Below are 11,804 nucleotides of genomic sequence, written 5' to 3'. Positions count from 1 at the left end.
CATTCTGTGGGGAGGGGTGAGAGTGGCATTTGGTCATATTGTGCCTGTACATGCCTGACCTTTAGCTTGGTCAAGATCAGGGAACTAATGATAAAGGAAACTAATATCTTTAAAGTGCCTGAGGTGGCTGAGGAGGAAGAACCAGAAGAGGAGATGCCAGTGGTCACTCCTCCGAAGCCTGTTGCTCTGCCCAAGAAACCTGTGGCTATACCCAAGAAACCAGAGCCTGTGGCTGTGCCCAAGAAACCAGAGCCTGTGGCTGTCCTTAAAGAATGTACCATTCCTTTAGTTAAAGGTACATAATCAGTGACTAAGCCTCTCCTTTTCTCTACTCTCTGAATGCTGCTTCTCTTCCTTCACTGTTGTACACAGTATTTATTTATTTGAGTCAATAATCTGTGGCTTAAAATTTTACTCTTCATGTTTTGAATGCCTTATTCTCTCTAGTCATTTCACTTTTCATTATTGTATGTATATATGTATCTTAATGTTCACAATGATGAAAATTTACTAATATCTTTAAAGAACCTGAAGTGCCAGAGACAACTGTCCCAGAAGAGAAAATGCCTCTTACAACACCTAAAAAGCCAGAATTTAAAAAACCAGAGCCCCCTCCAACCAAAGGTATATATTTCCAGGAGGCATCTCCTGACAATAAATGTTTTCTCTTCTCTCTTTTCTTTTTCGTGAGTCTAGAAAATGTGTCAGTTTTATGTAGACTGCCTTGGGAGAGGCTGGAGCACAAACAGTCTTTCATGGATATAGCCACTGTTACTGTCGTTTTCTGCGTGCTACGTGTCTTTGTCTTTTTTATATTTTATATGTACATTTATATACACAGAAATAAAATGAACTAATATTTTTTAAAGTTTCTGAGGTTCCCAAGAAACATGAGAAACATGTCCCAGAGGAGAAAGTACCTGTTGCTGTTCCTAAAATACCTGAACCACTACCAAGTGCAGGTATATACCATCATATATACCTATTACTGCAAGGACAATCCTTTGTTCTTTTTTCCAAACATAAACTTTAAAATAGATGTTGTCCTTTTTCCCCTATTGTAATGTTTGTAAATTGTTCACTTCACATTTTAGGTGATACCAGTTTATGCATCTCCTATTATATTTTCATATGTGGAAGTAAAATATCCGTTTCAAAATTAAATATTTTCAAGTGACATATGCTCCCACACAGGATATTCCTAACAAGATGTGTCTCTTTTTAAGATAATAATCAATTCCCACTAAATTTGAGTCTCTTAAAACTTAGTATTTATATTGCTGGTATGATCTTAAATTAATTGAGACATTCATTCTTTTATTCTTTCCTGTTACAATGACTTATCCACAAATTAAATGTTTAGTATATATTGTAAGCATAAAAAATACTAGCCTTCACACAACTCTGATTCATTCTTACATAGAAAGAGAGTAGTTTTTTCAGAAATATGCATTAACTGCAAAAGTAACAGATACTGAGTGATTACTTATCCCAACATATATTTGTCTGTGTCTTTTGGAGTAGCTTTCTTCTTAGCAATATGTAAATAATTGTTCATGTGAACTTATAATTGGAAACTTAAAATAGTTGTCAATATTCTTTAAAGAATATGAAATCATAAAGGAGATTGAGCCTGAAGAAGCAGAAGAAATTCCAGTTGCAGAAGTAGAAGTTTTACCAGTTGAAGGTATACAAAGTACCTACCTGCCAGACTGCCAGACACCTTTCTTTCATTACTGTGCAGTTTTTTTCTTGTTCTGTTGTTCTTCACACATGTACCTGTATGTTGTACGTCTCTATGTAATTCTTCCTCTGTTGTTATGTTTTGGAAATGTGTTCTGATTTCTTAATTCTAAGTACAACACAGAGATTATTTAAATGTTTTCTCTTTGTTTCTTGTCAACAAGATTCTTCCTGTCATTTGGTTTCCCAGCTTTGTTTTCATGTTATTAACATGCTTTTTAAAGCCCACTTAGATATTTGTATCACGTGCATGCTACAAAGCAATAGCCTAAGTCTCTTTCATATTCTCATTTAATTCAATTTTTTTCCCTGGCTTCACTGAAAATGGAAAATGACCATCTTTACATTTGTACATTACTCTTCACATACCTACTCTTGTAAATTTATACTAAATCTACCTAATGTTATTTAAAGCACTGGAACCTGAAAAGAAGCTCCCTGAAAAGCGAAAACCACCACCACCTACTCCACCAACAGAAGATATTAAATTGGCAAAAGAACTACTTAAAGGTATAATCATCTGAACCCACAATTAACAGTGGGAACTCAAACATATAATCCTATTGAATTAGAATGATGAATCTTGAAAAGCATGTTTTACAAAGATCAATTTGGATCTTTTTTTTTTCTTTTCTAATTTACTATCACTCTAATGGTGCGCCTTACTAATCATCAGTCCCTTATGATTTTTTACCAGTGTTATACCAAGTCAGTTTACATGGGTTCTTTTCAGTAGTTAAGGGAAGAAAACAATTTATTAAAAAAAATCTTAACCAAGTTAACACATTCTTTCTTTAACATAATTCTTCTATCTTTAACAAGTTCTTACACATGAAAAGAATATCCAGCAATAATTTGTTGGTGTTACTAAATGAACATGGCTTTCAGATCAAACGTGTTTCCTACAGATCGTCTGACTTCTTGTAAACAGTTAATCAGCCAATATCTTAATTTTGTAGCTCTTGTTTTCCTGTCATGTAAATAGCATTAATCAGGTTTTTGCATTTTTTTAGAAAGCTCTTTTTTTTTGAATCTACTGATGTGTGTGGTAAAATTAAAATAATTTTCTTAAAAGCTCCTGAGTCAAGGAAGAAAGTTGTGACTGCAAAACCTGGTGAACCCCCGAAATTGGAACCCCCACCTGCTAAAGGTACCTAGCTAATACAAGAATCTTACTTAGACTAAGTCTCTCGTGAGCCCAAAGTTGTAGATCTTGGTATCTTTTTCTTCTTTAATTTGCTCAGAAATACTGGAAAGCTGACTCTTAGATTATGCTGAACAGTATGACTCCAGTATTGGATATATATGTTCATGTTATATTTATGTCCACTTTAATCTCCCATCATGCAATTCATGAGATGCAAGAGACAGAATCACAAAAGAATGAGAGAGATGAGTTTTGTCACTTGTGTAGATGCTTACTTTGGTTCTCTGCTTGGGGGAAATAAAAATAATATACTGTTTAAATATGCACCGTATTGTTTAAACATACTTAGTTTATTATTTGTCTGACATATAACTTATTTTTGTGAGAGGACACTCTCCAGAGATGAAGATGAATTATGAATTGAGCAAGTCACTTTACAAGTACTCCTTTATGTTTTTCATTTCTACTGGAGCTTAAGACAACCTAAGCAGCTAAGCAGTGAACATCTCTTCTTAATTCTGTTCCAAGTTTAGAACATCATAGACATACAATTCAGATTAATAGATGTGTAACACAAGCCTGCAATGAAAGGGGAAAAGGAGATAAAAATGTTACTATGATAACTCTCTTTGAATACATAACCTTTATAGTTTTGTCAAACCATACTTCTCCTTTGTTGATTTGTATGAAAATTTCCTCTTATGCCTAAGCCTAGAAGACAACTGTATGCCAATAATATAGAAAAAGTCTTAAAACTATTGGCTTCAATCTCAGCATTTGCTTTTAATATTCAGTGGTGGACCAGCATCTGATTTGTGTGTTTGGAATGCTTAGTTATTAGTTAGCTCTTGTTACTGTTATGAAGCCATAATAAAAGCTGTAATAATATTCTTTTAAGTGCCTGGACTTGTTAAGAAACCTCGCAGAGTAATTCCCGAAGTTACTCCTCCACCAAAAGAAGAAGTTGTTTTGAAAAGAGGTATAGTAACTTGGTTCTGCTTTCAAAAACCCAGCATATTAACATTGTTCAGTATAGTCCCCAACATAACATTATTTTATGTGTGCGGTTTGGAAAATTATATGAACAAAGCAATACCTGATGTGTGTTTGTTGGGGAAACCTTTGTGGTTTCAGGGATGAAATGTGGATATCTTGAAAACCTGTCACATCCAAAGGATCTGTGATGAAAACAAAGGAGAACATTGAAAATCTGGTTCCCTATAACTCTCTTCTGATTTATCTCTAAATTAAGAAACTAGAGTTGACAGTTTTCCACGGTCTTCAGCTTCTGGACTCCTAAATATTTTCCAGCCACAGTGTAAATGTTACTGAAGTCACATATGTAGCATATGTATTCTCTTTTATGGTTTTTCTTAGAAGTGCTGCACAGATTGGAGAACCCCATGGTACTATTGGACATCAGTCCGCTATCCTGCAAAGTCTGGAGCCTTCTGAATCACTTCCTAGCTGAATTATTGCTTAGAAAAAGGAAGCACTAATTCCAATTCTCTTTGAAACACCATAGTGGGATGATTCATGTCCATCTACCTTGCAGCTCACCTTCAAATTTCACACAACAATAAAATAAAGATATACAGTTTTTCAGATGACAGTCCCATTAGATACCTAAGACTGATATCTGACAGGACAAAAATAAGTGGAATGAGTAAAATGTAAAACAAACACAAAAACTGTAGCGCTCTAGATACAACACTTGAAGACTCAGTGTTTTTCTCTCACTGAAGTCAATAGGAGTTTAATCCACCAACCTACATTTTGTCCCTGAAAATCATCTTTAACTGCAGTTACTAATGAATGATTTTGTATAGTAAGTCATCATTTAAATATTTTGAATATATCACGATATTATAAAAATTTTATTCTATCACAGTGTTAACACTGACATCTTTCCTCTCAGATGGAGTGTTCTTAATAAAAGTATTTTTTGTTCTAGATGACTTTGAATATTGAAATGCTTTTAGAATACTATCTTGAATAGTTACACAAAAACTTTCATTTATATTAAACTATATATTTTACGTCCCTGATTCTTCATGATTGTTGATATGTCTTTTAATCTTTTGTTTTGTTCATCATCTTATTCTTTTGTCTAACTGTGCATTAAAAACTGAAATTCCTTTTCTTTTAAAGTTCTTAAAAAGAAACCAGAAGAGGAAGAACCTAAACCAGAAAAAGAACCTAAACCAGAAGTTAAACCAGTACCTACACCAGTAGAAAAAATTAAGAAACCTGAAGGTACTAGCCCACATTCAAACAAACAAACAAAAAAAAAAAAAGAAAAGGCAACCACTTTTAAGTAGTATTCTCTGAAATTCAAGAATGAGAGTGAGATTTTAAAAGATGGCTTGCATTAACCTAATTATGTAAATTAAGTTTTTCATTTACACAGCCAATTAAATTCCACAGCCAAATTTCACATCCACGTTTGGATCTGAATTCTGCATTTTGGGATTGTTTCTCAATCTTCACTGTGTTTACAAATATACAAATATTTTATAATACTGATAAAAAATATAACTGCAGGGTAACAGTTAAATCAAGCATTCTTTTAGTTGAAGTTTTGCAAATATTTATCCTTTTGTGTTTCTAATTTATTCAAATCTCACTCTTAAAAATAGATATTCCTAAACATTATGAACATCTGAAACTGGTTTTGTCTAAAAAGAATGAAAACTTTTATGTACATTGGAGAGAACTGTATTTGGGAATTTAAAGTGTTTCAATATACCTTACCTATATACATATATATATTTAAAGTCCCAGAAGTTCCTAAGAAGAAAACCGAGATACCTGTCATAAAAAAAGAGGAAAAACATGTGCCTGAACCACCAAAAGGTACACATGTGGTGCTCTTTTTCCTTATTGCAGCAACTAATTTATATAAATTGCTGAATATCATGCTATATTAACCTATAACATTACTTTAACCCAGTCTGTCCATCACTATTGTGTCATAATTAACCACTTTACATTCTTCTGGATTTCTTGGGTTTGATTCTTCAGTGCTTGAAAAAAATCATCTCTTTTCTATTCTATCTTGCTTTACAAGAATTCATCTGAAGTTAATATCTTGCTTTCTGGCTAAATAAAATACAAACCAATCAATTCTATCTTCAATTAACTCTCTGTATTGTTGCTTCTAACTTTAATGTTCAATGGGACTACAAAACATGTAAATTAACCTATGTAATTATTGTGTTTGAAATGCCAGAACCTAAGCAAGCAGCTATTCCACTTCCTGGGACTGAACCTAAACTTGCAGTAGGTAAGAATTCTTTAGTCATAAATACCAGTGCAGCCTTTCTTATGTGTCTAGTATTTTTCACTCAGAGATCTTTGGATAAAAGGACATTAAACAAATGTCTTTAGTAATACTAAGACTGGAACTTTCATACAATCTACAGAACATTTTAAAGAATATCATACTTAAAATTATTTATTAAAACAAATATATGAGGTCTCTTTCTTTCCTTTTCTTTCCTTTTTTTTTTTTTCCCCTACAGCTCTAAAATCTCCAAAACCGGCAGGAGAACCAGCAGCAGCTGTTACTACTCCAGTGACAGTTCCAGTGGTTGGAAAGAAAGCAGGTATTTATGTTTATTCTACACTATTTATAAGGTTTTTCTCTCTGCCTAAATATCTTCAGGATAAAGAGAATGAAGAGCTGTACATGCATATAATTCATTCATTACAGAAAGATTTGAAGTCCTATTCAAGGATCTTCTTATTCTAGGAGCTGTCACCTAATTTAAAACACAAATATCTCTGCTACACCATAGAGATAAATCTGTGCTCTTGTTCATAGATGGTGATCTGTGTGCCTTTATTTCTTGTCCTACTATGAAATTTGTGTATTCTGTTGATTCCTTGATGTTGTTTATGTCATGATGTATGTCTTGTGAACTGCATCTTGTATTTTCTATATAGCAAAAGAAAGGTTGAGCATGTTTCTAAACAATTATTGTGTTGTTTGGTTTTCTACCTTTAATTTGTTATTCAAGTACTGAGAAAAATGGCCGTGGTGTTGAAGAACTAGAGTATTGCTACTTTCATTCAATACACTTAGGACCCCAGATCATACCCTGCAGTGGAGAACAGAACTGTGAAGAGTCAAATTCCTCTGAAGCACTCTGAGCTCAGGGTCCATTGGTAGAGCTGATGTACATGCTGCTCACCTATTGTTCAAAGAGCCTCATGCTACAGTAGAGCTCAGACCTTGAACACGTCGGAAGCCTGACCATGAATGTTTCTTGGCCATTGATTTGGTGATGTAGCCAGCCCTGCAGTGTCATCACTAACCCATTAGCCAGATAAGCCTTAGAAAGCTGTTGCTTTCTGCTGCTTTTAAGCTCATTTGGATTTAAATGGGGAAACTAGTGGGACAGTGCTCTGTACCATAACTGTTGTTTCCTTAGGTCTTCTGTACTGTTTGTGTGTGTTATTCTTTCTTTTCTTTCGTGATTGTGCTGTAAGTTTTCCGTTGTGTGGAGAAAAGGTGTTCTATGTTAATTTTATTTCAGGCATAGCTGGAACTTTTGTCTTAAAATATAATGTTCCTGATGATTATTCTGAAGGATTTTAACTCTCTAAATTACCTGTGAAACCTTTGTAGCTGCAGAAAAGCCTGATGCACCATCTGTTCTAAAGCACAGAGATAAAATTCCCCCAGTTGAAGAAGAAAAGCCTGAGTCAATTGTGTTAAAGAAGATTTTGGTTGAGGAATCCTTACATGTAAAGGAGACAGTAAGTCCTAAGGAGACAGTTCTGGACATTCAGAGAGTAGAGCCACTTGAGTTTAAAATCTCACTGGAAACAGTTGATGGAATACTGAAGTCAGAAGGAAATGACCAGGAGAAAGTGTCTCTTAAATATTTTATCCCGGCTTCTGAAGAAGAGAAGCCAGAAACGACACCTATGCTTCCAAGAAAGACTACCCTTACAGGTGAGAAAATAGAAGTTGCAATAGATCACATTACTTATGCAAAAGATGAACCATCACTACCTGGTGAGGAATTGAAATTGATTTCTATACCAGCTGAAGATGTTGAAAGAGATTCTGGAGAAGAAAAGCGGGATGAAATTCAGTTGGTTGTTCAGTGGGAAGGTGCTGTAAAGAAAGCCTCTGACAAGTTTAGTGTTGTTCACAAAGGAAAGACCCCTGTGCATGAAAAAGAAGAGGAAATTGAGTCAACTTATGTACCTAAACATATATCCAGAGAGCCATATGAACCCAGGAACCAGGAAAGACTTCTAGGAAAAGAGAGAAAATCAAAAATCAGTTTACAACCTGAAGAATTCCCCATTAAGGACAAAACTTCATTTGTAAAGGGTATCACGGAGGCAGGAATAGCTGAAACTCCTCTGCTTAGAAGTGAAGAAGAGAGAGGATGTTTTACAGTAGAGGAATTTGAAGTTCTTCCTGGAGAATCCATGAAGGAGCATGGAATAGAAAATAAAACACAATGGATGAAGAAATCTGGTACCATGGTAGCTGAAATTCCTAGAGCTAAGGTTCTTAATGAAGAAGCAAAGAAAATAGAAATTATTGAAGTTTATGAGAAAGATGAGAATCTAGATTTTGCACCAGCAGAACTACATTCCTTAGACCTGTCTGAGGAGACTGAATCAGCACTGAGGAAAAATGCTGACCTAGAACACCTCACTGAAGATGAGGAGGTTCCCCGAGAAAAAGCTTACATAACCATTAAAACATCTGCTTTTAAGCCAGAAGTTGTGGGAACGAAAGCAAGAGAAAAATATTCTGCAGAGGAAGAAGTTCATTATGAGGAAGATTCAGAACGATTGTTAGCTGAGAAAGCACTCCTAAGTGATAAAAAAACAGGCAAAAAGATTATACCAGAGAAGAAAGAGAAAATTGCCTTCAGCAGACACTTAAAAAAAGACAAAATTAGGCAGTCAAGTGCCCCTGAAAAGCTGGGGTTGGAAAAAGAAGTTGTTGATGCAGTGATTATAGGAGAAGGAATGAAAGGTGAGGTTTCCATAGGAGAATATGAAAAAGGAGTCAAAGATGAAATAGCTGGCAGACCTGAGTCGATAAAGAAAGTTCCTGTTCAGCCATCAGAGATTCAACATAAAAAACAATTTCAAGAAGTTCATACCATCCAGGATGACCATAAAGAAACTCCAGCTCTCAAAAGCAGCAAAGATAAAACTGAAGAAAAGAAATATTTGACTGTGCAAGAAGTGAAGATGTTGGAAAAAGAAATTCCAGTGACAGTAGGTCCATCAGAGGAAAAAACACCAGCTAAACATGACATTGGAAAAAGTACACCTATTACCATGAAAAAAGAGAAGGGAAAGCTTTCAGACAAAATACCATCATCCAAAGGAATCCCTGCAAATGGAGAAGTTACTTACTCCTCAAGCATAGGTAAGATAACAACTCCTAAGAAAGCAGGAGAGAAAGAATATCGGAAATCAGAACCTGCTCATGTAACTGAGCAGGCCAGTAGACTTTTGGGTGAGAACAGGAATTTGGATGCACCTGGAGAATCACGTGAAGTTCTGGATGTCCCTGCAAAGTCTCATGCAAAGCGAGGTGAGGAAGACCGCTGCCAAATTCTTCCACGAAGTGCTTGTACAATTTGCTTCAGGAAAATGCCATTTACCATTGTGACGTTTGTTTACATTTTTTATCACTGTTCATCTTTCCATCTAGTCTGCCATCTGGCTGTACTGGCATTCAGCCACTCTTGACATGTTTGTCTTACCTGTCTGTGCATACAGCCACGTGATCAATGTTCATTGTCTTTGTCTTACCGTTTTATAAGATTGCATAAACCATGTTGTGCATCATTATCTTCTTAGAAAAACTCACACATTTTTTCTAGTATTCATTTTTCCATTCACTGCAATAAAATCTGTCCTGCATTTCATTCATATCATTCTCTTATTAAAAAATCTTTTATATTTTCTTTCACAAAATGATGATGAGAAGCAACATAGCATGAGAAATATTTTCAAAAGTCTGAGATGATTCATCACAATTTGGGCAACTAACAGAACATCCATCATCTGTAAGAGTATCACATTGTCCTGAAAGATGTATTTGATTTATACAACTTACATTTTTGTCGTCTTTATTAGTAGAGGTGTGTTGGTTTATTTCTAAAAGAAACACCATAAAATTTGTAATAGGCACTTAAACTATTTTGGTTGACAGGTGGGTATTGATCAAGGGCTTAATTGTGAGTAAAGTGTCAGGGAATGGGAGAATCTTACAAAATAATGGGCAGGACAATAAATTGAGCAAATAGAAGCTCCTAAGATACCTTTCAGTTCCCACTGCTGAATGTGTGTCTCTCTCATGTTTCAAGATACTGAACTTATCATTGAGAAGTAGACAGTATAAGTTGTATAAATTAAATATATGTTTATATCTTACTCCCCTTGTACATGTACATAGATAAAAAAAGAGAAATTCTGATTTTTAAAATAAATTTTTGTCTTAATTTTATTATGTATGTTTATTTAATTACATTCTTAATAATATTGCTGTTTTACTTCAGAGGCCAAGCCACCAAAAGAAGAAACTCCGAAGGGTATTAGTCCAGTCAAAGGTAAGGTAATAAAAGTCAATACCTACAAACAAAAGCAACAAATCAGGATTAGTTTATTCATTTCTGAATCTAATTTACAGCCAAGAAGACACCTTCACCAGCAGATGCAGAAAGAAGGAAACTCAGGCCAGGCAGTGGTGGTGAAAAACCTCCTGAAGAGCCTCCCTTCACTTACCAACTCAAGGCTGTACCACTGAAGTTTGTCAAGGAGATGAAAGATATAGTGCTAACAGAAGCTGAATCTGTTGGCTCTTCTGCAATCTTTGAAGTCCTTATTTCACCATCCACTGCAATTACAAGCTGGATGAAAGATGGAAGTAACATCCGAGAGAGCCCAAAACACAAGTTTATTGCTGATGGCAAAGATAGGAAGCTGCATATTATTGATGTCCAACTGTCAGATGCTGGTGAATATACTTGTGTATTACGACTGGGGAACAAAGAGAAGACCTCTACAGCCAAACTCATTGTTGAAGGTATTCCCTGTTTCAAATTTATCAATAATTTAAAGGCTAGCTACTCCTCAAGCTAGGTACTTGGTACTTTGTGAATTTACAGTGGTTGGTAGATGCATCCTTTTGTTTCCATCAATCACTACACATATTGATTTAATATGTAAGAAATTTCTGCATCACACCTTCTGTATATAAATTAGTCAAATCAACATGTTATGTTTTTCACAGAACTCCCAGTGCGGTTTGTGAAAACTCTTGAGGAAGAAGTCACTGTGGTTAAAGGTCAGCCACTGTACTTGACGTGCGAGCTTAACAAAGAAAGAAGTGTGGTCTGGAGGAAGGATGGGAAGATCATCAAAGACAAGCCTGGAAAATTTGCTCTGGGCATTATTGGTTTGTCACATTCCCTCACAATCACTGATTCAGATGATGCTGATGCTGGCACTTACACGGTTACTGTGGAAGACTCTGAGCTGTCATGCTCGGCTTGTGTTAAGGTAGTAGGTAAGCAATCAAAATCATGTTCTCCATTTGTGCTAGGATATTTGGGCTGTTTTAAAATTAGAAAAGCTGCTTCTCATAATATTACAATATCAGCTGACATATAAGAATTTTACAGCTATAAATCTTGTAATACAAAATCTGTTAGTTCTATTTCTTCTATTTATGGCCCACCTATTTGTAGTAAAAGTCTGCTAAGCTGTATTTTTATATAACTTCTTGTCATGCAGAAGTGATAAGAGACTGGTTAGTAAAACCCATAAGAGACCAGCATGTGAAACCAAAAGGAACAGCTACTTTCACCTGTGACATCGTCAAGGATACACCAAACTTTAAATGGTTTAAAGGAGATGAGGA

At 35.1% G+C, this 11,804-nt stretch overlaps 1 protein-coding gene across 1 annotated transcript in view; it reads left to right on the top strand.

Moving 5' to 3' along the window:
- Positions 1-87: 87 nt before the first annotated feature.
- LOC104506461 (titin-like) overlaps positions 88-11,804 on the top strand; it is a 35,190-nt gene continuing 23,473 nt past the window's right edge. The window contains 14 exon segments of the mRNA XM_010147414.1: positions 88-295; positions 526-624; positions 1,607-1,687; positions 2,158-2,253; positions 2,819-2,893; positions 3,789-3,874; positions 5,050-5,146; positions 5,669-5,746; positions 6,123-6,176; positions 6,415-6,498; positions 10,441-10,491; positions 10,572-10,967; positions 11,175-11,450; positions 11,678-11,804. The exon segment at positions 11,678-11,804 is cut by the window's right edge and continues 16 nt beyond it. Coding sequence (XP_010145716.1) covers positions 88-295; positions 526-624; positions 1,607-1,687; positions 2,158-2,253; positions 2,819-2,893; positions 3,789-3,874; positions 5,050-5,146; positions 5,669-5,746; positions 6,123-6,176; positions 6,415-6,498; positions 10,441-10,491; positions 10,572-10,967; positions 11,175-11,450; positions 11,678-11,804 — 1,808 coding nt within the window.

This window comes from Eurypyga helias, unplaced genomic scaffold, assembly GCF_000690775.1.
Source record: "Eurypyga helias isolate BGI_N326 unplaced genomic scaffold, ASM69077v1 scaffold7050, whole genome shotgun sequence".
In the NCBI taxonomy this organism is placed as follows: domain Eukaryota; kingdom Metazoa; phylum Chordata; class Aves; order Eurypygiformes; family Eurypygidae; genus Eurypyga; species Eurypyga helias.
This window is presented reverse-complemented; position numbering and strand designations above follow the sequence as displayed.